Source organism: Macroventuria anomochaeta (assembly GCF_010093625.1).
Source record: "Macroventuria anomochaeta strain CBS 525.71 unplaced genomic scaffold BU25scaffold_15, whole genome shotgun sequence".
Taxonomy (NCBI): Eukaryota; Fungi; Ascomycota; class Dothideomycetes; order Pleosporales; family Didymellaceae; genus Macroventuria; species Macroventuria anomochaeta.
In genome coordinates, this window is record NW_022985376.1 from 563,099 (window position 1) to 589,388 (window position 26,290).

Here is a 26,290-nt window from a genome sequence, read left to right on the forward strand (position 1 = left end):
ATGCTTTTTTGTTGCAGGATACGATCAATTGACTATTCAACGCGATTGCTGTTACTATCAACCCATGTATTTGGTCAACGTCACTCGTTGTGCCTCTCTTCGCTCAGCCAACGCTGCTCTTCACACAAGGACTATTCGGATCAGGGCCGATAATCGGCGCCGAACACTAACAATGGCATGGCACTGGCGAGAAGAAATTTTGAAGCAGTTTTGCGGGCTGCCGTCACCCGCAGTGCTCACGGACCTTATCCATAACTTATGGGTCATACAGCCTTGAAAGGAGTCATTTGCGACTCTAACCGGCCTGCGGCCGCGTCAAAGTAAAGAGCGGATTTCCTACTTTATTGTCCTGGGCATGGACTGTGCGCGCTAGTAGCGCTGATCATTGTGATTGGCATGGCTGAGCGATTGCATAGCTTCTGAACAAATTCCTCAGATCGAAGAGTCAGAATTCTCGGTACCTCTCCCGACCTATGTGTGACTGTCGCTGTATCGAAGAAATCGCATCGACTGATATGTGATGAGGAGTGCAGGTCGTATGTCGATACCTTGAGGAAGTCTATACAATTGTGCGGTATATGCTCCAAGCTGCCATGCAGTCTTCCACGAACACCAAATAGCTCCCCTCGGCAACAGTTCATGTATAGTGACGTTAAATGTTCATGTCTTCTTTTGCTTCTCTGCTGCTGTGTGTCTGGTCTTGTACTCTCGTGGGCTCTCTGGAGCCTTCGTCGTTGCGCCAGCCAGTCTCTGTATCAGCCCTGGCCTGGACCACATCCCAACCTTGCGTTCTTTGGCCTGCTCTTCAGCAGCGCGGTACTTCTCTTCAGAGGACCCAAACTCGGCTCCAGATTTAGCTTCGTAAACGGTTGCTAAGCCTGCCTTCAACATCTCCAACCCCACATCTTTCTTGAAGAACCACTTGCGCACGTAGACCTGTGCTACAACTCTGTCGTATTGGTCACGTCTGTATAGTTGTGCACGAACTCGACGGTTGTGGATGAGATCGGTGAGCATCTCAAGTGCTTCTTTCGAGTATGGTTGAGCCTCTCGGCCCCAATGCGCAAGCTCTGGCGCATCAACTCCAGCGATTCGTATGTGAAGCTTTACGTGTTGTCAGTCTCAAGACGCACGAAGCAGAGGAATGTTGTCTATATCTGTTAGAGGGCGTGCTTACTGTCTGCTTCATAAGTTGGTCTCTTTTTGTCGGTACAGTTTTCCATGGCAACCAGCCCCATCCTGCTAGTCGTCCGCCAGGTGTATGATACAACCTGAAATTGTCCGCATCTCCAACGCTTGTGACCTGACCAAACAGACTTCTGCGTCGAAAGTAGTCGGGTTTGATGTGGTTGATAGTGGGTATCCTTCGTAAGTAGGATTTGTACAGACGAATACCAGCGACGGTGGATACTGTGAGCGCAACAGATGGGATCAGGGACCTTGGCTCAAGGAGAGTCGTCGCCCAATCATTCGAGTCGTACGGTTCGGTCCATGCTGCGAGTCTGGTCTTCCTCTGCTCATCTTCGTCGCCCGACCAAGGCCATCGCATTGTTCGTTCTGCGTGGAGTGTTGTTGCTGGTAAACATCGTTGCTCGGGGATCCGCAGTTACGTCAATCGAGATACGATGCCGGCCGTGCGCTTCCCGCCCCACGTGATGGATCGATACCACTTCTCACACCCTCACAGACTGGAGAAAATCGATAGAGGTAGCTCATTAACAAGGCTACTGATACAGTGTGGTTGTAATGAATTTACAGGCCGAACAGGGCATGTACATGATACGTTTGTGAACATCAACCACAGCATTTTCTGGATTCGACAGCGAGTACAAGCTGCTGGCTATGGCCTGCTATATTTTGCGTTACAATCACAGGACTGTAGCAGACTACTGCCTCGGTACCCTCAAGCTTTGCAGAGCTCCTTAGTGGCCTACTCCAGGCAACATCGCCAGGCTGCACACACCTCTAGCCTCATCCGTGGACTATGATTCTCGGTTCAACTACGTCCTTGCGGACTGACATTGACAATGTTGTAATTATAACTCTCATCTTGTTCTCCGCTCGGTTGCCGCGTATCTGTTTACGCCGGAAGGTTTGGGGCTTTCATGGTGGTATGGAAGATCGTCGTCTGGGGTTTACCAGAGTACAGTGGCTCTTATCGACAATGAATCCGACCGCAGGATAGTGTTGTGAAAGTTGTCGGATATAAGTTGGCTATCGTTTCGATGGCAGTGATATGCGCACTGTTAGCTAGGTCAGGTATGCTATGATGAGGTTGTATCTGTAGCGTCAAACACCTTACAAGCTTAGGATTCGTTCTTTAAGTGTTTGTCGTTCACCTTGACGTCTTCCGTGCCGCATATATCGGTCCTGCGTACCTTTCGCCACTTACATTAAGACATCCTTCAAAGATTCACGTCGAACGCCGATGTGGACACAACAAATCCCTGATTCATGTACCTCGATGCATTGTTTGTTGTTTCGTAGGTGCAATGGTACGCAGATGCCGGACGAAGTGCGGTGTTGCAATACGTCTCGCTTCCAGAAGAGTGGGCCAGCGCTTTGAGACGAGCGATGCTCTCTAGATCCCGGCCTGATTAGCCAAGGCGGCCGTTAACTGCACGCATGTCTTGAGGTGCAGGTCTCAGCCAGAAGCGAGGCGTGAAGTGGGCTGAAGGTGACGAAGAGGGATGGGCGTTGGAGTTGCGCAGGGATGGCTCTAAACGCGGCTGCCGAAGAAGGAATGGCCACCAGTGTGGCTAGCTTCCCGTGCTCAACCTCTTCACTCGACGCCCGCGGCGCATGAGATCTAACATCTTTACAACAATCGAATTCTCCATGCTTGCAAAGTCTAAAAACATTCGTTACCTATTTCGATTCTCCTTTACATCTTGTCGCATGGAAAACCGCGACCTCTAGCCCTCATTCGGCCATATCAGCTGGTCAGTCGATTTCCATCCCTCACGGGTGGAGGCCATCATCATGTTTTCCGCCTTCGCGTCTACGACAGACACAAATACACTCGATGACGACTCCGATATGTTCGACCAGTCTCACAATGACTTTCTGTCGCTACCAATATCGCATGAAAGCGTACATCTGAAGGGTGGCATCGCTCCCATGCCTGGGCTTAGTAACATTGGCTATGGCAGAGAATCGGCGACATCGTCCGTGCACTATGGCGACGCCAACGACACATTGGAGGTCAATCATCAAAGCGGCAGAGACGAGAGAGAAGACTCTACGCCTGGTGCTTTCATGAACACATATGGCCTCAATCTCACACCTTCGCCACTACCATATCCAAATACGCCACACTCAACGGTGGAGAATGGGTCACACGGCGTCAACGGAGTTAACTCGAATCAAAATGGCAATGCAATCTTCAAAGCTAGCGATGAAAACGTCTCTCAGCGAGATGGTTTGTCAAAACTGAAAGATGCTTCTCTCAAGCACAACTTCATGACCAGAACGCCACAAAGCTTGAGCCGCGAATCTCAACCATCATCGACACCTGAGCTCCTGCAATCCTACGAGCGCCCTACGAAGCAGCGACTAGCTAGCAAGCTGAAAGGCAAGACAACCGAGCTGAAAGCGAACTCAAGCATACCCGCAGAACTCTCGTGGCCAGAATTTGGGAGACAATGCATTCTGGCAGCAGAAAGTAGCAGACTCAACCCATTTGCTTTGCACCCAGCGGAGTACAGACTGCTACGGAATCACATCAATCATGCACAGGTCACCATCTACCTCAATATCCGCAACGCAATCTTGAGACTATGGCATCGCAACCCTTTGGTCTATGTTTCATTCGATGAAGCTGCAGGCTGCACTCGAGATAAGCGCTTCTTTGGTCTGGCAAAGGTGGCATATCTGTGGCTCCTCAGAAATGGGTACATCAACTTCGGTTGTATTGAAGTACCTGACACGGCACCAGCGATAGCGAGGAGGAAAGCAAAGGATACCCCACAGCGCACGATTGTCGTGGTCGGTGCTGGAATGTCAGGCCTTGGTTGTGCCCGGCAACTGCAAGCGCTGTTCGCACAGTTGGCAGACCAACCCACCAACAGCGAAGAACGACCACCGAAAATAATCATTCTCGAAGCTCGCCCACGCGTTGGTGGTAGAGTCTACTCTCACCCTTTTCTCAACCAAACTAACTCCACCCTCCCTCCGGGGCACCGCTGTACAGCTGAAATGGGCGCACAGATTGTCACAGGGTTCGAACATGGCAACCCTCTGAATGCCATCATTCGCGGGCAGCTCGGTATACCTTACCACGGTCTTCGCGACAACACAATACTCTACGATTACGACGGCACAGTCGTAGACAGAGGTCAGGATATGCTGGTTGAAAAGCTGTACAATGACGTCTTGGAGCGAGCAAGCGTCTATCGAAACAAGGCAGCAGCACAACGCATCGTAGAGGGTGACCGAAATCTTATACTATTCGGGCGTGATGCCAACGATAATGGGGGACCAACGATTGCGGAGTTGGAAAATTCGGATACGCCTTTGTCTGTGAACGCGAAGAGCACGGCATCGACAACTGAAGAGAAGCCCACAACTGGAGTGGAGAAATTAGCTGGCAGAGCCTACCAGCTTAGCGCTGGTTTCAACCCAAATATCACAGCGGCCGAGGCGATACAGACTCTGGGTTGGAAGGTCGAAACAGGAGTGTCAATGTCGCAGACTGTCGATTTGGACGCAATTGCAAAGACGTCAGAGTTTCCCACACTGGGTCAGACTATGGACGAGGGCATCAAGCAATACCAAGCGATTGTCGACATGAAACCCAGAGACATGCGCTTGCTGAGCTGGCACCATGCCAACCTCGAATACGCCAATGCAGTCAGTGTCAACAAACTCAGTCTGAGTGGCTGGGATCAAGACATGGGCAATGAGTTCGAAGGTGAGCATTCAGAGGTCATCGGAGGTTACCAGCAGGTGCCACGAGGGCTGTGGAAGTGTCCGAGCCAACTGGACGTTCGTTTCAATACGCCGATCAAGTTAGTCTGCTACAACACCGAGGAACAACAGACCGGGAAAGCTGTCATCATCGAATGTTCGAACGGACAGTCCTTCGAGGCTGACCGAGTTATCTTGACAACACCTTTAGGGGTGTTGAAGTCGGGGTCCATAACATTTCAACCGCCACTTCCAGACTGGAAACAGGGTGTGATTGAGCGCATGGGCTTCGGATTACTCAACAAGGCAAGCGCTCAAGCTCTTTTCCACAGCTGTCTACTAATAGTGCGGACAGATTATCTTGGTCTACGAGAAAGCCTTCTGGGAACCCGACCGCGATATGTTTGGCCTCTTGAATGAAGCCGAGCACCAAGCCAGCCTTCGACCTGAAGACTACAACGCACGGCGAGGACGGTTCTATCTATTCTGGAACTGTATCAAGACCAGCGGCAAGCCAACGCTCGTTGCACTGATGGCCGGCGATGCTGCTCACTACGCTGAGGCAACGTCAAACGACCAGCTGGTCAAAGAAGTCACAGATCGACTCGACTCGATGTTCGCGCCGAACCCCGTCCCACTACCCACCGAGACCATTGTCACGAGATGGAGCAAGGATCCTTTCGCTCGCGGCAGCTATTCGTACGTTGGCGCAAAGACACAAACAGGCGATTACGATGTCATGGCTCGACCTCACGGCCCACTGCACTTCGCAGGAGAAGCGACTTGCGGAACTCACCCTGCCACAGTCCACGGCGCATATTTGTCAGGCCTCCGAGTTGCCGCCGAAGTATACGAGACAATGACTGGACCTATCGAGATTCCCAGTCCATTGGTGGAGAAGAAGATTAAGCTCGAGCATCCTGCAACCCCCTCTTTGGCGGACTTCAAACCAGGATTTGCACCTGCAGTGGTGCCGACTCAGACAACCAAGACAGCACGAGCTCAACGAGACGAGGACTATGAGGCTGCCATTATTGGCGCTATCCTGGAGGAGATCGGCGAGCGACCGATAAAACCAGGACGCTCAGGAGTGAACCCGTTCTTGCTGTTCACCAAGGACTACTGGTACATTGTCAAGAAAGAGTGCGACGACGCCCGTGTAGCCGCTACCGGAAACTCAGAAGCGAAGGCCTCCAAGCAGGAGGTTCGGATTGCTATCGGTCTTAAGTGGCGGACAGCAGGCGAAGGTACCAAGAAGCCATACCAAGATCAGGCTGACAATGCACGAGAGAGCGCGACCTCAAATGCAGCAAGTTTCAAGGAACGGGTTGCCCACTGGGACAGCGAGGCTGCGCGCATACGACAAGAGTACATTCAGAACAACCCTCCGCCTGGCGGCAACGAGGATTTGATACTCAACAGTCGTACGGCCATTGAGCTCGGGGCCAGTAAGCGACTTCGACGGATGTAAAACAGCCCCTATCTTCCATTTTACTTTCTGTTGTATCAACATGTACATGTATTTGCATTCGACTGCGCGGCACTAGCATTTCAAGGGCGTTCGCGGGAGCTCCAAGCCTGAGGCAAGCTCGTCTGAGGATCTGGGGATCGAAGCCAGGCGGCTAAATGGTCGGATGGCTTGTGGGAGGGTTAGTTCATTTGCGCCATTTTGTGTTTGTGGCGTCCAACAGCTGAGCAGGCGGAGGAACAATGCCCGTTCAAAAACCAACGCCTATTTGGCCGGCACTGCTCGCGAGTAAGACAATAATAGACGTGTGAACACTCATCCTGGAGGTGTGCTGCTTATGGAGTGCCTTCTAGAAGGATCAGCGTGTGTTCGCAGCATTAGCCGCCGACCGGCTAAGAGATATGGTTTGGAATCAACTGACGTGACCATGGTACGGGTAAGCTAAGACACGAGGGCCAAGCACGCTGCCAACAGCCAGCTTGCAGTGCTTGGACGCCTAGAGGCCACAAGCCATGTGGTTCCCGAACACCAGTTGCTTTTTCTGGCAGCCCAGCAGCCGTTGTATCACAGTGACACCGTCGATCACTGGAACATTCACTGTGGGCTGCAGGGTTGGTGCATGGCCACGGTGGGGTCCAGTTGTGGGGGAGACCGGGCTCTCGGAGTTCGCGTGAGCTAGGAAGCAGGCCGTCTCTAGCTCCTCCAAGCCTCGTGGCTCTCGGGTTGATTCAAGACCACCGGCCGACTCTCGTCTCGTGTGCGCTGGGCTGCTGAATTGTGCCGTGCGTGTGCTCATCTTGTCCACTGCTGCATCGCTCCTTCCCCCATGCTGCCCTCCGCACGTTCACGTCACCCGGGCCTCTTTACCCCAGCATTCGTCGCTCGCGCTATAACGGCATAAGCCCGCGCCGCATATGCCCTGCGCCGCCTGAACGACCACTCCGTCCGCCTCGTCCGCCTCGTCCGCCTCGTCTGCCTCGCACTGTTCTGCGCGCCCGTCGCTGCGAGCTGCCACCATGAGCTCGTTCTTCGGTCGCCTTAAGTCGGGCGCTGTGAGTGCCCCCGAGCGGTGCAGTGTAGACAATGGCACATACTGACGCCGCTGCAGGCCCCAGCCAGCCCAGCAACTGGCCACCCGGTTGCAAAGAAGGACCCCAACGCGCCAGAGCCCACGCCGCTGGAGAAGCTCTTGGCGAACGCCGGGCCTCTGCGCGGCGACGGCAGCGACAAGTTCTTCGGCTTCGAGAATGTGAGTGCGCCTGTAGAGTGGGGATGTTGGGATGATGGGATGATGCATGCTAATACGGCCGTGCCTACAGTTTGGAAGTACCTGGTATGCACCATACGTCAGCCCCCGCTACCACCACAACCACTGACAATCCCCTTCAGCTACTGCAACTCAGTCGTGCAGTGTCTCTACTACTCGGTGCCCTTTCGAGAACAAGTCATCAACTTCCCCGCCCGCTCCGCCCCCGAAACCCTCGAACGCCCCCAGTCTCTCCCACGCATCAACACAAACCTCCAGAATGGCCCACAGTCAGCACTCTCGCCAACAGGGCGGAACTCGCTGTCGAGTCCCACTGTGAGGACACCAGGGAAGCCAGCCACCACACCCGGCGCCCCCGGGCAACCCCCTAAGCCTGAAGATAACAAGGACTCACCCGAGTACAAGAAGAAGCAGGCGCTGGCTGCAGGGCCCGTGCTGACCATGGACTACGAGAACTCCAAGTCGTACGGCATGTCAGAGTCGCTATTCACATCATTAAAGGACATATTCGAGGCGGTAATCGCGAACAGGTCACGCATGGGCGTGGTCAGTCCACACAAATTCCTCGAGATTCTGCGCCGCGACAACGAGATGTTCCGTACGCCGATGCACCAGGACGCGCACGAGTTCCTGAACCTGCTGCTGAACGAAGTCGTGGAGAACGTAGAGACATTCTCCAAGTCACGGATAACAGAAGTCGGTGGGACAGAGCAGAATGGCGTAGTTGCACCAGCAACAAACAACAACACCAACACTGGCTGGGTACACGAACTCTTCGAGGGTACGCTAACATCTGAGACACGATGTCTGACGTGCGAGAACACCTCCCAACGAGACGAGGCGTTCCTGGATTTGTCCGTTGATCTTGAGCAGCACTCATCAGTAACCAGTTGCTTACGGAAGTTTTCTGAGGAAGAGATGTTGTGCGAGCGCAACAAGTTCCACTGTGACAACTGCGGAGGCTTGCAAGAAGCAGAAAAGAGGATGAAGATCAAACGGTTACCGAAGATCTTAGCGTTGCACTTAAAACGTTTCAAGTATACGGAGGATCTGCAACGCCTACAGAAGCTCTTCCACCGCGTCGTATACCCGTACTATCTCCGATTATTCAACACCACAGACGACGCAGAAGACCCTGACAGGTTATACGAGCTGTACGCCGTCGTTGTCCACATTGGTGGCGGTCCCTACCACGGCCACTATGTTTCGATCATCAAGACTCAAGACCGTGGCTGGCTCCTCTTCGACGACGAAATGGTCGAACCTGTCGATAAAGCCTACGTACGGAACTTCTTCGGTGGCGAAAACGCCCTTGCATGTGCTTACGTCCTCTTCTACCAGGAGACAACTGAGGAAGCCATGATGAAAGAGCAGGAGGCCGACGCCCGCGAAGCGGCTGCGAAGCAAGCCTCAGAACTCAACCCCGAAGCTGTCGCCGTCGGCGCCACAACACCGAAGACGAATGGCGCAATGAACGGCGTCGGTCACGCACATCATCTGTCAACAGCACAGACGCCGACGATAGAAGAGGAAGATCAGTTTGCAAGCCTCAACCACGCTGCAACCGCGCCTGCACTCAATCCAAACGAACACGCCCACCCCGTCGAACACGTCAGCACCAACATCCCTGTCCTCGGCGCAAAGAAGAGCAACGCAGGATTGGGTCTGTTCGGCAAGAAGAACAAAGCCGAAGAGAAAGAGCGCAAAGCCGCCGAAAAGGAGCTGGAAGCACAAGCCAAGCAAAAACGGAAAGAAATGGAACAACAACGGCGCAACAACTATAAGAGGCAGGAAGAAGAATTGCAGGCCGCGCTCGCAGCAAGTAAAGAGACTGCAGCTGAAGAGAACAAGAAGCGCGGCACCGAGGACACGTCCGCTGCTCCGGGTACACCAAGAGACGCCAACGGCGTCGGCAGCTTGAGCAAGGCATCTGGACTTAGTAGATTCAGACATAGCAGCATGAGTCTCAAGGGCAAGCCCAAGTTCTGGGGGAGCAAGGATAAGGGGGATGGTAATGGCGATGAGGCGGCTGGGAATGGAGAGGATCCGAAGGGTCATGGATTGGGTAGAAAGAAGAGCGTGTTCAAGTTCTGAGCAGGCATCGCATCGCAACAGGATTGACTTTGGTGGGAATGAAGGGGGGTTGGGAGGACGAGTGACGTAGAGATGCCGATAGGGTTGTATATCCCAGCAAGATATTTGTGCATATCAGACTTGGAGCGCCGCTCCAGAGAATGGAGCGTTATTTCTACTGCATCAGTATGATCTACTTTGGTTTGGTGAAAAGCTGCGTCGAGGCGTTCACAGCTGTATTCGAGGCACGCTTGTGGGGCATAAGTATCGTCCGAGTCTGGGAATGCATCCGTTAGCGAACACAGTGAAGTCTGATCCCGTGAACTATGCAACCATCAAGCTTGTGATGTACTAGCCGTTCTATCCTGGCAGGCTTCAAACGAACAGCAGCACCCGTGAGTGCACACGTCTTGTTCTTCGAAGTTGAAGAACTTGATGTTCTAGTCCTCGATTCGATATGGCTCTGTACCGTATTGACGATTATTTATTTTTCATAACGCTAAGCCCATGGGAATGTTCCTCTTGGTTATTCTGGTCGTGGACGTGTTTCTTGAGTGCTGGCGTACACCGATTCACGCAAAAATCACCACACTTCGAGACCGACATCAATAAAGATGAAAGTCACAGAACAGAGAGTTGAAGTATTTACCTACCAGCTGATGGACTTTGACCACGTCAGATAATGTGCGGTGAGTTTGCTACCGGGGATGGCGGCAGGACAGTACACTTGATTTAGAAGATCACCGGCATAGAATATGGACAGCCCACAACGCTCTAGGATCGTACGATTCCTGTAGGCTTCAAACATCTGCAAATGGTCTCGTAGAAAACTGCAATTGTTGCCAAGGGTGCACATGGACTTACTGGCTCGACTTTAAAGGTAGCGTTCTGAAACAGAGCCTCTCCGTAGACTATGTCTTATGGCTAGTAAATTTTGGCTGCAGCGTATAACGATATGCTTGATCCACAATTGGGTATATTGTTGTAGTATCCATAGACTTTTACTACCGGTTTGCCTTACGGGGATATGGTGCTGTCTGCCAATGTATTCATGTACCCATGCCCCTACTTGCCCCTGATCCCAATTTGGCGCGTTGGTGCAGCTCCAGGTCTTAGTTGATCGTCTCGAACAGGCCCAGAACCTTCTGGCAGTGTGCTGTTCGTTGGCTCTCTGATGTCCCTGCGATTGCGTCTAGCAGCGAAGCGGACGTCTTGACTTCCTCCAACATCTTGTCCCGATGAGCCCTTAATTCTTGCTACGCTGATGCTCTATCCATAACGCCATGCTCAAATGTTTTCATATATATGCGCGGTGCTCACCCGAGGACGAGGAGGTAGACTATCATGAGCGTGTTGATGAACATAAGCGGTACTAGTATCAAGTCAGTATGTTGACTCAATGTGTCCCTGGCGTATTGCAATCCAGTATACTGGGACTTCGTCTATGCTCGAACGAGGCGCTGACGTACTTCTCATGAGTGTTCGTACCGAGGAAACCAGGTTTATCAATCGTGCCTTTACGCTCGCATCGTCGCGTTGCCCAAAGCCAGGTTCTGCTGCGCCAGCTGTCCAGCCAACTGTGACATCTTGTCAGCATTATATGGTCGTACAACACTTCGTACGATTATAGGACTACGGCGTCCAGCGTATAGCCATATTTGCGTTGTTTAAAAACGATAGGAGGGGTAGCGGGGGTTTGTAGCGGCATGCGCGGGGTTTCGACGTACTGCGTGCAAGGAATCGATCTTCTGAGAGAATGGCTATCGCATTGATAAGGAGAACGGCGACTGCGTGTGAAGTTAGTGACTACCCAAGTATATTCTGGTTTTGATATCCTACCGTAGAAGAGGCCACCAAGGCCGAATGTGAACATTCTGAATAAGCGGAATAAACTATTACTGGAGGACGAGCGGAGCTGAAAGTGTTTTGGAAACCTTTGTGGTTGATGTGGCCTCAATGATGTTGCCTATCAAGAAAGACAGCTGTTGTCGAGTTGCATGTCAAATGCCAAGACTCAGGGTCGTCATGATCACGTGCCAACGTGAAAAATGGTAGGTACCTGAGAGTCTGGTGCAGGGTCGCACTGTTGGACTTCAGCCTTGGGAGGACTGCAGGGAGAGGCGCTCTAGACTGTATATGCATGGTTCATCGAATGTAGTCTCGCAAACAAACATGACTTGTGCAAGGCTGTCATGCGAGGTCGGATGAGGCCGATGCATCGTATGGTTCACAGGCGGCAGGGATACAGCCATCCTTGCCAAGGAAAGGTATCTGTGTCCTGACGGCCGTCAAAAGATCGTGAGAAGCGCAAAAGCTACACGATGAAATTCTCCAGACCGGCGCGAACAGATTGATGTCTGTCGAGTACACCTTTCGCGCTTCTCTTGAGCACAAAATCCACAAATCCTGAAAAGCATCAAAATGATCGGCGCGGATCGGTGGGCCTTGCGCACGTTTAATGTAGCGTCCCCAGTTTCACCCTTCAGCAAGTACCTCTGTATTCGAATCGTGAGTGGCGGATGTCTTTCCTGACCCACAGGCCCTTTCAACATGTCTTTTCCAACGCGAAGACGTCATTGCTGTCTGGCAGACCCGAAAATGTGACGTTCTAGAACTACTTTGGAGAAGAGCCCTCTGCACTATAACAATAACCGAGAGTTTGACATCCGCGTTGTGCCTTCCCGCGTGAGTTGTTCCTGCCAACCTCACGGCCGTCCGGTGCAGTTGCAGCAGAAGATCCCAAGACCACTGCATGCGCATCGTGAAAGACCTCCTGGATGGCCTAGAACAGCGCCGAGCCACTGATCTCCCACCAGCATCCGAATCTAGAACAGCCGCATCTCCCCGCCGCGTTGTGCATCAACACACGTTCTACAGGCAGTTTTCCGCCCCTTGAGGACCTCTCTTTCTCTTCTGCACCTCCAGCGACTACCACCGCATTCGATACCCTCTATGTTTGCATTGCGCCGCTTGTTCGAGTGCTCTCGGTTGGTCTAGTGGAGTCCTGGTCTGCTCTGCTTCACCAACAATCATCGGGCAATCAGGGCTCCGGACTTTTGGCCGCCCTTCGTTCAGAGTACATTTTATAGTATACGAAGCTTACGGCCCTGCGCACTCCAACTCTTAATCATAGTGGCTGAAGAAATGGAGGACGCTGAGAGCGGGTATTTCCCGATCAGCGACCGACCCAAGTCTCCAAGCTCGATACACAGCAGCGATTCCATGTCAATACACTCGTCTCAGCCATCCGCCATGGTGGTGTCCTTGACCGCACTGCAATATCTTCCAGTGCCCCTTCTGGTTCTCTCTTCAAATAAAACTGTGGTGATTGCGAACGAGGCCATGGGGCGTCTACTTGGAATCGACTTCGAGAGCACCGCTTACCATGACTTTTCGATATCTGAGGTCCTACAGGACAAAACCATAGGAGAGCTTGGAATTGATATTCTACAGAACGGTTCACCGCTGTTAGTGTCATGGGAGGTGCGTCAGAATGCATGGTGAAATTATCGTATGACTGCTAACATGACAAAAGGATTTTCTAGATTGTGTCATCGACGACGCCCAGACAAATAGTACGGATGAAGAAGACGACCAACTGGGGGGCAGTAGTGCTACACCTATTGCCCACTCGACGAACGACCGGACAACCTCTCCAACAAACCCTCCGTTGCCTCCTTTGAGCAGCACGAACCTAGCGCGGACTACTGTGCATGATGTCTCGGTGGAGGTGGTTGTATCGCCACTTTCGCGTGGCCCTAGCGGAGTTGTGGAGAAGAAAGACAAGAAACACTCGCAACATGGTGCCTTCCAAGCCACTTGTATTATCTCAATATGGAGAATAGAGGACACTCAGTACTTCACATTGACCTTCACCAGCGCCACATCTACGCAATCAGTGGCCACTGCGCGCCCCTCGAGTCGAGTGGTCAATCGCACCCATACAGGGCCTCATCTGAATAAGTCGCGTAGGTCTGGATCGAGCTCATCTTCTGGTCGCCGTTCAGGAAGCAGCTCAACCAACGTATCGAAAACGGTCACACCTACGATGCAACAGCCAAGTTTCCCGCCTCGCGGCCCACCTCTGTTGGCTGGGTTGGACACCTCCACGACCTCGATTTTCCAGAAGGCCACGCAGCTGAAGGATGCCCTACTCAACTCAATCAATATGCCAGCATACGCCATGTGGAAAGACGAGGGGTTCGGTATACCAAATAATGCGCTTCTACGACTCCTACCCAAGGATGCAACCTACGCTCCAGGCGATCAGCGGGCGTTCTTAGCTCTTTTCAAAGTTTGGACTGAGGATTTCCAGCGACCACTTGACATCGACGAGTTCCCAATTGTGCAGGTGTGTAGGACACAGCAGCGTGTGGAGAAGGTGCGACTTGGTATGCGACAGCCAGGTACCGGCAGGGGCATCGTATTTGAGGTCATTGGAGAACCAGTCGTGCATCCGGAAACCAGTGATTTCTTGGGTGGCATCGTGATCTTCAAGGACGTTACAGAGTACACCAAAGCAATAGCAGCGCGCGTCGAAGAGAACGAGAAACAGTTCGAGTACATCGCCAACTTCATGCCGGTCATGGTCTGGACAACAACCCCTGACGGTCTCCATGACTGGTTTTCGCAACGTTGGTACGACTATACAGGTCTTACCGAAACCCAAAGTCTAGGCGAGGGCTGGAAACTGCCTTTCCATCCTGATGATATGAGTACAACTACGGACACATGGTTCCATTGCCTCGCCACAGGTGACGAATACAATACGGAATATCGATGTCAGAGATACGACGGGGAATGGCGCTGGATGCTTGGGCGAGCCATACCCTTCCTTGATGATGCTGGGAAGATCGTTAGGTGGTTCGGTACCTGTACCGACATTCATGACCTAGTCATGGCTCGTCAAGAAGCAAGACAAACGCGTGAACAACTTCAGAAGGTCATCGAACATGCCAAAATTATGCTGTGGGCTGTTGATCGACAAAACAAGGTGGTTTTGATGGAAGGCGACAGGGTTCCAGATAAGGATAGGAAGGACATCCTCGGCAAAGACATGTTTGATCAGTTCGCCATGAACGCTCCAGATCGAGAGCGCTGGAGACAGCCAATCCAAGAGATTCTCAATGGCAAAGCGCAGGATGAGATGGTGGAACGATACATATCCTCAGAACGCTACTACCGAACACGTCTTGTGCCACGGTGGAACTCAACAAGAACGGGTGGCGTTGAAGGCGAGGCATTCATCGATGGAGTCATCGGTGTTTCGATGGATATAACGGAACTGCGTGAAAGAGAGGATCAACTGAAAGAGCAGGAAAAGGAGAACTCCAGACTCTTGGCTAATGCTGCGGCTGCTAGGGAGGCGAGTAGGATGAAGAGCCAGTTTCTGGCCAATATGTCGCATGAAATCCGGACACCGATCGCTGGAGTAATAGGCATGAGCGAGCTTCTTTTCGACATGGATCTCAACGAGGAGCAGAAAGAGTGCGCAGAAAACATCCATCGGTCAGCTAACAGTCTTCTGACTGTCATCAATGACATCCTTGATTTCTCGAAGGTCGAAAGTGGCCGACTCGATGTTGAAGAAGTACAATTTAGTCTCAGCGTGGTTCTTCGAGACGTCAACAAGATGATGTCCTTCGCGGCACAACGGAAAGGATTGGTGTATCACAGCTTCATTGAGCCCGAAGTGGAACAAGATTTGAGAGTCATTGGTGACCCTGGACGACTTCGTCAGATTTTGACGAACTTGTTGACGAACAGTATCAAGTTTACATCGGACGGATCCGTTAAGCTCAACGTCGCAATCACCTCAAGATCGAAAGATTCGGCCACGGTAAACTTCGTAGTACAAGATACCGGCATCGGCATCGAAGAGGAGGTTCGCAAGCACCTGTTCCAGCCTTTCAGTCAAGCGGATTCTTCCACGGCTCGCCGCTTTGGTGGAACTGGTCTGGGGTTGACGATCAGTAAGAACCTTGTGGAGCTTATGAAGGGTCAGATTTGGCTGGATTCGAAGTTGGGTCAGGGCACCACAGCTACGTTCTGGATTCCTTTTGCAAGAGCCTCCTATTCCAACGACGACTCGCCGTTGGTTGATCTTGCGTCGATCCCTGATAGACTACAGAGTGATATGTCGGTGTCTGTTGGGAGCTCTGATGATCACACCCCGCCGTTAGCACCCAGAGACTCGGTAAACGGGCATTCGAGAATGCAATCGTTCCCGATCGGAGGCAAGCTGTCGGATCATCTTACCAGTATACCGGAATCCGAAAGGAAGAACACCCATGTTTTGGTTGTAGAAGACAAGTAAGTTTGCTACATCGATGATCATGTCTTGAAGATGGCAATTAACAGCATATTCCAGCCATATTAACCAGCAGATTGCGCTGAAGACAATCAAAAAGCTGAACTTCTCAGTGAATGCGGTCTGGAACGGACAGGAGGTCTTGAACTATCTGGCAAAGGATTTCACTCCTTCTCATCCACGTCCCGATATCATCTTGATGGATGTTCAAGTAAGTGAAGAAGCACGACTCTGCTGATCCTATCATTTACAATTGACACGCAGATGCCTATCAGAGATGGTTACTCTGCCACACATGCTATCAGAACTGAATCACCTTGGAGGGACAAACCGGAGATTCGAGGCGTTCCTATCGTCGCAATGACAGCCAGCGCCATCCAAGGAGACAAAGAAAAGTGCACGCTGGCAGGAATGGATGTGAGTGCTCATGGGACATCCCCCTATATCGAAGAAGTGGGAACTGATGCTCTACAGGACTACTTGGCCAAACCAGTCAAAGGCAAACTCCTTGAAAAGGTAAGCCTATCCAACCCCATGGTGGATATGAACTGACTCGTGCCAGATGCTTGTCAAGTGGGCGATCGAGGGACGGCGAAAAACGGCCAAAGCAAAGCCATCCGTAAACGCACCTGATCGACATGGGAACTTATCCACTTTGGCCTCCTCGGCCATGGATAGCGTTAGCGCAAAAGATCGTTCGCAAACCGCAAGCCAACCGGACCGACCTGAAACAACGGCTTCAGCACCGACCACTCAACTAGACCGGCTGCATTATCAAAGCGATGCAGCGCTCGCAAGGACATCGGAGAATGAAGCGGAGAGGGCTTTGAGGCGAATCCAAGCTGAGGAGAGAGATACGAAGCTGCGCGACGACAAATTGCTATCACTCACGGGACCGCAGCTTCACTGCCATGGCACCGCTCAGGGGCGGGAGAATGAGTCTACTATGCCGCTTACAGAGGAGAACATGGAGAGATTCACCCATGTCCAAGATGGCGGTGCCATCCCACGCAGGCCAACAGAGTCTCCAGAAGCCGGATCAGATGTTGTCAACCAGCCGCATAGCCGGACGCAAAGCAGAGCAGAGCACCTTGCGCCTCGACTGTCACTCTCAGAGTCATCTGCGCCAAGCCAGCAAACAATCACTCCCAAGGCTCTGTCTCCAAAATGACCACGCCTCACCCTAGTTTGGATCGAGGAGGCCGTGGAGGGTTTCGTTGAAACCCACTGCCTTCAGGACACCTTGAAGGTTGGCTGAGTGCGCTTGCGTACTTCGAAGTGCTCCAAGAAACTTCTGGAGTCATGTTGAGGGGAACTTGAAGTACAGCACGACAAGGAAGCATGAATAGTCCTGCTCTGTTTGGAAGCATGCGTCTCTTTGCATTCTGCCGACGCCCGCTGCACCCCGAAGCCGGCGCAAGCACAAGATCGAATAAAAACCAGCGCAATTCGCAGCGCCATGATTCACTCCACCTTGGCTAGCACTATATGGACTGGGAATAAATTCAATCACGATCATTTGGTCATTGGGATCTTGCGGCTCATCGATGACCAGGGACGATGTCACGAGATCAATTGTTGGTGAGTCGGCGACCATAGCCTCACTTTATTGGCACGGTGATTTTTCGCGGATTAGCGCACCTGCGCTTTCAGACATGGCCAGTAACTGTGCCGTCTCCGCATCCAGCAAGAAGTTTATCGGAAGAGGGAAACAGCAGATGCGGGAGCGGCGCAACGGGTCCCTCCATACGAGACTTGGCCCCTGAGATTCTCAGGAACCATCACGGGATCTTGTCGCGACATCGAATTAGACTCAGAACTTGTCCCCACAATCAGCTTCCCACTTCTCACACCGTCGACGGGTAGTTTGGATCCTTCGTGTCCTTCGTGCCTAGATTTCAGTACATGGTCAGATAGTTGATTGGATCGCATGACCGGCATGCTGCATTCTGGAGGTAGCTGTGGGTGCTGGAATAGTGGAATTAGCGATCGACCATGTTGCCATATGCACTTCGCTGTTTCGAGAATGTGTGCCTCTCAAATGGGACCTCAAATGGGGATTCAAACCAAAGTGTTGGGTGTTGCAGGTGGTGATCTTCTTCACAATCGTAAAGGGAGATGGACAGGATCGTCGCACGGCACGTGGGTGACAACCTAGAGACTCAACTTACTGGTAGCCATCAATGCTTACCCATGACCCCAAAGACATCCAAGATGCGTTGGCCTGGTTTCAATGGCAAACTCTGTGCACACGCAAGTGCAAAGCCACCACAGTCTGACAAGTTGACATCTGGTAACGGCGCCTCATTTCAGGGTGTTACATCGCGCTTTGAACATGAGTTATGGCCGACGTGCGACCGATGAGTGCGAATGTTGCTGGGCGCGGGTGTGCCATTGGCCGAGCTGGCAAAAAAGCTCTCTAGACGTCTACAGTACCCCTCGAAGGTTTTACTGCCCAAACGCTAACAGAGTAATATACCGCTGCGCTGGGAACAAGCTACTGTTGCTTTCTACCTCGCCGAGGTGAGAGATGGCGAGAGAAATGATTCGAGCACCATCACATGAGATGGTGGAGGTATTCACATGCCTCACCGGCTTGACTCGGCCTGGCACTCAGAGTTACTACTCTTGCGTGATTAGAACTGGTGTTGCTAGACGTTGGTTCAAGGTTGTTTGGGGTGGAGGGATGGCGCGGAGGGGAAGCATCTCACCAGTGGTAGGGTGGAGATGGTGTAGGCCGGTTTGCTTCCGGATAGAGGGACAGCCGCAAGACGGTAAGGCACAGGAATCAAAGCTTAGAGATAGCAGCGCAAAACAGGCGCAGAAACAATTGCGGAATGTCTTGCAGGTTATGACAGATCTGGCAAGTCTCGTATGCCCAGTCATCACCATTGTCAACAAACCCATTGTTGATTTCATGAACACGAAGGAAGACCCACGAGCTTCGACACTTGTGTGATCTTGGATCTTAGAGAGCCGCGCGTCTGGTTCGTGCTATGTGGGATGAGATCAGACACGATTCCATGTGAGGAATATGTGTAAGACGATCACACAGATGATGGCATCTAGTTGCACAAGTGACATTCTGCGTTCTCCAGTGTTTTTGCGACGGTGTGCTGAATCCTTTCACAGCCACCCAGGATTGCGGAAAGAAAAGGGACCAAGAGCTTAACGAGACACCAAAAACTTGGCAGCCCTTGGATGCCGCCGCGGACTTGTTCAAAGTTTGAACGCAGTGGGCACTTGGGCAGACGTGCTAACTGGTGTTGATCTGGCAGCTTGCTGCACGCGGGTTCATGCCTCAGCAGCGCATGTTGAATCGGCGATATCCAAGCGCGTCTTGAGGTTGTGCTTCATCGTCGATTGATAGCATTGTGAATACCTGCTAGGTATATATTCAAGGTCGTTAAGAAGTTTGAATAAAGAGTCGGATTAATTTAGGTTGCTCTTTGCCGTGAGCCGCTGCAACAGGCATGTTCTTCCATAAGAACCAATGCAAGGTCATCAAACATATTTGTGGTGCATTTCGAGAAAGGTGCAAACGCCGCCGTCAGCCAAGAGAGCCTATGTTGAGCTTTCGCTTCATCAAACCTGAGACGTAGCGTGCCGGCGTTGTCCTCCGAAGGTATCTGTGTGTAAAGTCTGTGGGCTCCAATCTGCGCATCCTACAGCATGTGGCTTGCCCGTAGCCAACCATAAACCAACTGCGAATGCTTGAACGCCTCCAAACTGCTGCTTGAAGAGGTGTTCGTCAACTTTGTAAGGGGGGACTGAATAGTAGAACGCCCGCGTGGCTGACGGCTGTGTACAGTAAAGTTTCGCAGTCCCCGAAGGCTTTGGTAGCGACATGAAGGGAGTGTTGATGTGCAGTGTACAACCCCAACATGACTGGCTGATACTCACCACCACCTACGAAGCGAGGCTCGTCAGTTGGTATTCAGCGATTCAGCCTTGTGTTTCGTGTCATGCGCGTCGTCGCGTCCCTTGAAGATCTTCTTTACAGTTGGTAACAAGTCTCAGGCACAACGCGATCTTATCTCATGCCTGGTCGGTCCGACTTTAAGTCCCAACAGCCAGCCGGCATTGCGATTGGGAGATAGTGAAGGCAAAACTGCATCCAACACGACAGACTGAGAAGGACATCCGACCTCAGCGTGCTGCGCCAGCGGCCACAACATGTGAAACGGGCTCGTGTTGGGTGCCCCGGCGATTCGTCGTTGTAACCGCCTGCCGAATCATGACCAGAGGCCCGGGAAATTCAGCGAAGCACAGCTCTGAACAGCCATCGCCGCTGCGGCCCCAGTTCACAACATTAAGCAGTTGGATGCCCTGCCGGTGTCGTGTCTTCTCTCAGGGTCTACGCTAGCAACGCTAGCAAGGATCAAACGCTCGATGATGTATGCCAAGGCGCTTGAAAGCAGCCATCCTCAGTTGCCTTGTCGTCACTGCGGAGCAGCGATGTTTTCGTAAACCCGGCTGCGCCAGTCAAAGAGAGGTCAAATGACAGCGCGAATCGCGGACGAGTAAGATTGAGAGTTAATGGCGTCGCACTGTCGTCACTACAGAGGTGAGAAGCGGGAAGCGGTACGGAGTAAATAATGGGAATCTTTGATTGTTACATTCCGCGGTGGCAGAATGCGTCACTCGCAAGCTCGTTTGAAACAAGTGCAACCATTCCGGGTACTACTGTACTCTCCCAAGCTACTGTACAAACGTCATGCAAACATGCGACCCTCTTGGGTCGACCATGTTGTTAAAGAGGGTGTCTAAAATATTAAATAGGGTATAGCGATAGTCGTGCTCTATGCGACATGGGTGTCTATCCATGGACCACAGACGGTCGGAAAATGTGATGAACAAGTAGCAAATCCTAACATCGGAAGAGCTCGTACTGATACAGGTGGGGATGTTGACTCGCCCAGGAAAGGGGGTACTCGTAATCGATGCGAACGCCGGAAAACGCCATGATGGCTCCTCGTAACGTGAGGTAGCCGAGAGGTACTCAACACCGTAGTGTAGCTAGAGATTCGTCTAATCCCATCCGGAACTCGCTGTGCTGCGAAAACGCGACAGTGGATATCTCAAACAAAGGTATCAAAAAGAGATACATGAAACGATAAAGTGAAGTCCAAGTAAAGGTGTCGATCATTGAATGATCGACACTTCATGCGTCGTCTGGCGATGGATGATCCTGGGCACCGTCGTTCTTGTGTACTTTGCGATGCCTCCTGAGGTTGGAAACGACAGAGAAGTGGCGGCCGCAACCCTCGACTTCGCATGCGAATGCTGTCATATGTTAGTGGAATCCAATGCTTTGTAACTTAGTTCGACATACGCTTCTCGCCGGTATGGCTGTACATGTGTGTCTGGAGGGAGCTGGGGCGGGTGAAGCGCTTGTCGCAAATCTTGCACTTGTGCTTCTTCTGCGAGCTTGACGAGACTTTGGAGCTGAACTGGCCCATCATTGACTGCGGGGCAGGAGGCATGGATGCTCCCAAAAGGGCGCTGGGCCGGGGCAGGGTCCTCGAGTTGGTGAGATCAACAGACTCGGAGGCAGAGCTGTAGTCGGTAACGGATCCCTCGCCGCCGTAGTAACCGTTGGCGCCATAGCTGGCGGACGAGATCGACGAATGTGCTGAATGTGTCGAGGGGAAGCCATATGAGTCGGTCGAGCTGCGGCCGGATCCCTGAGTGCCATAGATATTCCTCGGTGTGATATCAGACTGGCTCAAAGAGACCATACCGCGGCTAGCGTCAAGCGCATCGCTGAAGCTGTTACGTGGGGCTTGCTGTGGCGCGTTCATTCTGCTAAAGTCAACAAGTGAACTTTGGCGTTGTCGCTGGGTGTCCATGGAGTAATCATAGAGCGCTAATGAGGGGACTGACGGGTGTGAAGAGCGACGGGCAGCATCCTGATATGTGTAGGAAACCCGATCTTGTGTGGCATATTCCACCTGAGAATAAGGAGCCGAAGTGGGTGCATACGTTTGGTTGTTTGGAGAAGCAGATGTAGCATATCCGCCTGTATAGCTCCTTGACATGAGATCTTGCGACGCATCTAGTAAGTCTTCTGTCACGAATGGACCTTCCGGGAGGGCAATACCTTGTCCGAGAGGGGCGGCCGTCACTGGGATGCCATGATACGGAATCGCAATGCTAGTAGGGCGAGGCTGAGATTGCTCAAGTCCGGCCGGGGCGTTGGGTGTGAGGGAGGTCGAGTACAGTTGCTGTGTAGCACCAGGCGCCGACACCCACGGGTTGGTGAAGTGCGGTGCTGCTGGGTAACGCAAAGTATCGTAACCCATGCCAGCAAGCTGGGTTTGTTGACGGTTGTCGATGGCCATAGCCATTGCGGAAATAAGGGAGAGGTGATGAGGTAGTAGACGGGAGTGAAAGGGTACAGGTGAACAAAGAAGAGTGCTGCAAGGAGTGTACGCAACTCTTGTTAATCCAGAGGCTGAAACAGGTGGTTCGAAGGTCGGTAAACGTGGGAATAGAGACGATCAATGGCAGGTAGTGGTGGGATCTGCGAGCCTTTTGAATTCGAGTCTGACACTGGGGACACCCGCGGTGTGGTTTGCCAAGACGAGTAATGATAAACCCCTCGGTATGTCGATCAGTTGACCTGTCCTAGGCAGGAGCCGTAGCAGAGGTCTTGCGAGATTAGAGGTTGGGCCCTGGCGGACACAACTGACTTATGCTCGAGCGTTTCAAGCGCTGAGTGTGGAGAAGGTAGCTGTCCAGCGGGCACAGGGGCGGACCGCAAGAGTGTAAGCTTGCGTGTCGCGGTGGTGAAGGTGTGGCCGGCCGCTAACGCGTTCAGGTTGACGGCAGCAAACCAGTGACAAAGAAGAAAAGATGTGCTGAGCGTAAGGACGTATGAGGAGATGATTGACTGTAATGCGTGTTGTAGTCAGAGACGATGCAAAACCAAGGGAAGCTTTGAGGTATGAAGAGTGCTGATCAGCGGGCATCAATGGGGAGTTAAATTCTGTCTTTCGCAATCCTAGCACATTCATCATAGGCTGTGGGCCAAGCAAAGGACACAGCAGGTTGGCTCAATCCCGGTGCACCTACGACATGAGCGCAGGGGTCCAAAAGCGCGCTAATTCGAGGCTGGTGGGGTTCTTAGTTAGACAGTGAATTGAACCCCGGTCTTGCTCCTTCCCGCGCCTTTGGAGTTTGTTTGGCCGATTTGGAGCGCAACAAGCCTCCCGCTATTAAGGCCACTAAACTCAGCCTATATCACGGCTCTCAGTGCAGCCGTGGAAGTGTCCGATGGTGCACCGAGCTGCTAGCATTAACGCATCATAGCTTGGGTCCGCGCGAATCAGCACAGCTTGGAGACGAGATGGCTTTTGTGGCGGCAAAAGAGAAAAAGCCAGGGTTGTCAGGCATACCCAATGCAGCCTTAGCCTTCACTCGAATCCCATGCTGCCGCTTTGGTACTGAGCAGTGGACGCTAGTCCAGATGGCAACTTCCCGCTGCGCTGCCATGCAACTGGTGGCGGTGGAAGTGGTTATTTCCTTGTTGAGGATCTGATAACATCCTGCGTGTTGCTTTTGAGGGTGTTCACACCTGTCGCTGCTACAGTAACAAAGGTTGCGCAACAGCAACAGCAAACAGAGCAAGAAAAAAGGGGCAGGTCATCCACACGTCGGAAACCTGACAGGGGAGGCATTCGGACCGCTAACCGCGTACCCTTCTCCACGTCGTTGCGTAGATGTAACCTCTCAAAACTCCCCTCAGTCTCCTTAGTGCTGGCTCCGCTGCCTACTCTCACACTATCCGTTGAGCGCGGGGCCTCTCACCGTGCCCAAGACGAAATTAGTCTCCCCTGAGGCAGTGCCTGTGCTGGTTAAGCACTGGTCAAGCGTTTGATCGCCGTCCATATTCCTTTTGCTGCAATACAGGTCGCTTGGCTCAAGGGTGGATCCTGGAGGTGGAGACAACCAACGATAATTTCGGGACCTGTCAGCCCGTCCACTCAAGGACGGCAAATGCCAGCTAGAGTCGCTGTACCTGCTTCGAACAGCATTCCGCCCTCGCGACAGTGCAGTCCGCCCCGTAAAGGCACTCAGTCCCTTAGCCCTTTGCAGTGTGAGCTTGGCTCCAGTCAAGCACGACAATCAGTGTCAGCTCCTTAGCAAAACACCGTCAGTTGTCGGAGGGCTGACTCAGGTCTGTGTATTCCCGCCAATAACGCGGCCTTGAACTCCGCGACCGTTCGAACCTTTGCTGGCTCAACTCGATTCTCAAGCCCGTGTTCGGTGACCTGTCATGGTAGCGGGCGGCTGCTAGCTGCAATTAATGAACGGTAATGGTGGCCAAGGCGTGCAGAGTTGTGTTTGCTGACTTTTCTGGTTTAGACCAGATTGTGCACTTACGAGTGTCGTCATATAGCGTCGTGCACGGACGCTCATAGGTCATCAAAAGCGAAGCGGTCAAAGGTGTGGAGAGATCAATTTGGTTGTACAGCAAGTCGATAGGACTCCACACCATCACGAGGATGACCAGGGCCAACCACGCGCTGCATGCGCGACGAACATGCAGTGCTCTTGCCGTCACAATTCACGATGCACGATGCACGAGGCGGCAGGTGGCAAATCGTCACCAACTTAGCCTTCCTCACCGCTCTGCACTCCGCTCTGCTCTCCGCTCCGGGCTGTCCTGCAGTGGTAAAACTCAACCACTCGCGAGCAGCTGCTGTCAGCCATGTCGAATTCGCTTGTCCCCTCACTATTCGCTAGGCATCTCATCATGCAGGGCACATGTGTGATTGGCGAACGCCATCCGCCTGCCCCACAGCCCCACAGCCCCACCGGGCTTTTCACATTCCAACCTTGTTGCAGACCTGACCTGTGTGTGCTTTGCACTAGCATCTACTTCGGCTTCGTCTGTCCTGTGGCGTCTCTTAGAGACAGATGTCGACGGGAGCGGTATAGCAGCGTGGATGTAGCCAGTCGCTCTGCTAACGACAAATAGGAAAGCAATCCTTAAAGCCGTTGACACTGCCTACCGGTGAGAGCAATTAATTGGAGGTACCGACAGGGCAGAAGCAATAAACTCAAGACTTGAATTGACTTGAACACTCCACAGCTGCCCCTCAAGTCAACGGCAGTTCCCATCTTCAAGGTTCGGCGAACCTCCAGTGGACCCTGGACGACAAATCCCATGCTCCCCAGCCATTCATGACTGAGAAGGCAGGTGCCAAGTGGACTCTATGCTCCTCTCCGCCAGTAGGAGGCAAGGAGCCGTGAGGACTAATCTCTACCAACGACGCAGAAGCGAGCGCATGATTTTCCAACGGTGAAGGTCACAGCAGTGACCCACCTCAAATCGAGAAAGCTGCGACGCCGTCCCGTACCCCGCGATGCAAGTGTATTTCAGAGTCGACCCACTGAGCACGCGCGCAATCTTCTGACCAACTCTTCGAACCTTCCTATTCTGATGGAAGCTCCTTTGCGCTCTCCACTCTGATATCCATAGGACACGCAATGCAACAGCCTTGCAAATGCCCCATCGTATTCTTTTGATTGCCATGGCGCATGGCATCACCATATCGTAGGTGTAGCATGATGTGGGTTCATGCCGCGTCCTTCACTCCCTTCCATACGAAATCTTGTTCCTCTTCACGGACGGCCCATCCGTGTCATCGTCGTCTCCTGCCTTCTTCTTTTTACTTCCCCCTCTTGCGCCATTCGTTGTGGGCTGGCTCGATTCGCGGGTGGGAAACGACGAAACTGGTGTAGCCGCGTGTGAAGGGGTTGTTCCTGCAGAAGCCGGAGTCGACGCCTCCTATGTATGCATAGTCAGCACAAGTCCCGCAATGCAGACTGCATGTCAGTCTGCTGTATCATCAACGCACCCTCAGGAAACTGGACGAGCTTCGACTGAATATCCTGTCTACGTCGCTGACCTGCGCCTTGCGCCGCGTCGCGGTGCCCGCTCCGCTTGTCGTTGTGGTGGTCGCTGCACCCTTGATGTAGTTGTCGAAGCCCTTTATGATATTTCCAGCGCTGGTCTCTTCAAGATATTGTGTCTCGACTCGCAAGATGTTGTCTTCGAGTTGTTGCTACGCACAGAGTAAGCGCAACGCGTCATATCACGTTGCCCTTTGTACGCACCAGATTGTTGTCTAGAATGCGCTTCTTCTGCAGTGATTCGCGCAGGTCGCGTCGTAGTCGCTCGTAGTAGGGCATGCCGCGCGAGGCAGCATCTGAGGCCGCATTGGCGCTTCCTGGAGGCGCATTCTCGGTCATT

At 52.6% G+C, this 26,290-nt stretch overlaps 7 protein-coding genes across 7 annotated transcripts; 3 read left to right on the forward strand and 4 right to left on the reverse strand.

Annotated features, from left to right (window-relative positions):
* Window positions 1–293: 293 nt before the first annotated feature.
* Window positions 294–1,579, reverse strand: BU25DRAFT_410597 (putative endonuclease LCL3). Its single transcript, XM_033706334.1, has 2 exons — window positions 1,178–1,579; window positions 294–1,104 (listed from the first exon to the last, which is right to left on the reverse strand). Exons 1-2 carry the CDS (start codon window positions 1,547–1,549, stop codon window positions 661–663), a joined length of 816 nt encoding a protein of 271 aa, XP_033562163.1. The 5' UTR covers window positions 1,550–1,579; the 3' UTR covers window positions 294–660.
* Window positions 1,580–2,758: 1,179 nt separating this feature from the next.
* BU25DRAFT_410598 (uncharacterized protein) lies at window positions 2,759–6,677 on the forward strand. The gene is made up of 2 exons (XM_033706335.1): window positions 2,759–5,214; window positions 5,264–6,677. Exons 1-2 carry the CDS (start codon window positions 2,983–2,985, stop codon window positions 6,377–6,379), a joined length of 3,348 nt encoding a protein of 1,115 aa, XP_033562164.1. The 5' UTR covers window positions 2,759–2,982; the 3' UTR covers window positions 6,380–6,677.
* A 436-nt stretch (window positions 6,678–7,113) lies between these two features.
* BU25DRAFT_410599 (cysteine proteinase) lies at window positions 7,114–9,838 on the forward strand. The gene is made up of 4 exons (XM_033706336.1): window positions 7,114–7,428; window positions 7,485–7,625; window positions 7,696–7,709; window positions 7,766–9,838. The coding sequence occupies exons 1-4, from the start codon at window positions 7,393–7,395 to the stop codon at window positions 9,735–9,737; spliced, it is 2,163 nt and encodes a 720-aa protein (XP_033562165.1). The 5' UTR covers window positions 7,114–7,392; the 3' UTR covers window positions 9,738–9,838.
* An 815-nt stretch (window positions 9,839–10,653) lies between these two features.
* BU25DRAFT_410600 (Yos1-like protein) lies at window positions 10,654–11,685 on the reverse strand. Its single transcript, XM_033706337.1, has 4 exons — window positions 11,556–11,685; window positions 11,444–11,503; window positions 11,186–11,293; window positions 10,654–11,088 (listed from the first exon to the last, which is right to left on the reverse strand). Exons 1-4 carry the CDS (start codon window positions 11,587–11,589, stop codon window positions 11,033–11,035), a joined length of 258 nt encoding a protein of 85 aa, XP_033562166.1. The 5' UTR covers window positions 11,590–11,685; the 3' UTR covers window positions 10,654–11,032.
* Window positions 11,686–12,872: 1,187 nt separating this feature from the next.
* On the forward strand, window positions 12,873–17,467 carry BU25DRAFT_367548 (putative histidine kinase group protein-like protein). The gene is made up of 6 exons (XM_033703872.1): window positions 12,873–13,199; window positions 13,252–16,028; window positions 16,087–16,237; window positions 16,291–16,443; window positions 16,501–16,542; window positions 16,589–17,467. Exons 1-6 carry the CDS (start codon window positions 12,939–12,941, stop codon window positions 17,195–17,197), a joined length of 3,993 nt encoding a protein of 1,330 aa, XP_033562167.1. The 5' UTR covers window positions 12,873–12,938; the 3' UTR covers window positions 17,198–17,467.
* Window positions 17,468–21,190: 3,723 nt separating this feature from the next.
* Window positions 21,191–22,376, reverse strand: BU25DRAFT_458362 (C2H2 conidiation transcription factor-like protein FlbC; the record flags this gene model as incomplete). The annotated part of the gene is made up of 2 exons (XM_033710197.1): window positions 21,191–21,312; window positions 21,362–22,376. 2 exons carry the CDS (start codon window positions 22,374–22,376, stop codon window positions 21,191–21,193), a joined length of 1,137 nt encoding a protein of 378 aa, XP_033562168.1.
* A 3,251-nt stretch (window positions 22,377–25,627) lies between these two features.
* On the reverse strand, window positions 25,628–26,289 carry BU25DRAFT_431268 (NuA4-domain-containing protein; the record flags this gene model as incomplete). The annotated part of the gene is made up of 3 exons (XM_033708653.1): window positions 25,628–25,825; window positions 25,896–26,102; window positions 26,155–26,289. The coding sequence occupies 3 exons, from the start codon at window positions 26,287–26,289 to the stop codon at window positions 25,628–25,630; spliced, it is 540 nt and encodes a 179-aa protein (XP_033562169.1).
* Between the last annotated feature and the right edge of the window lies 1 nt (window position 26,290).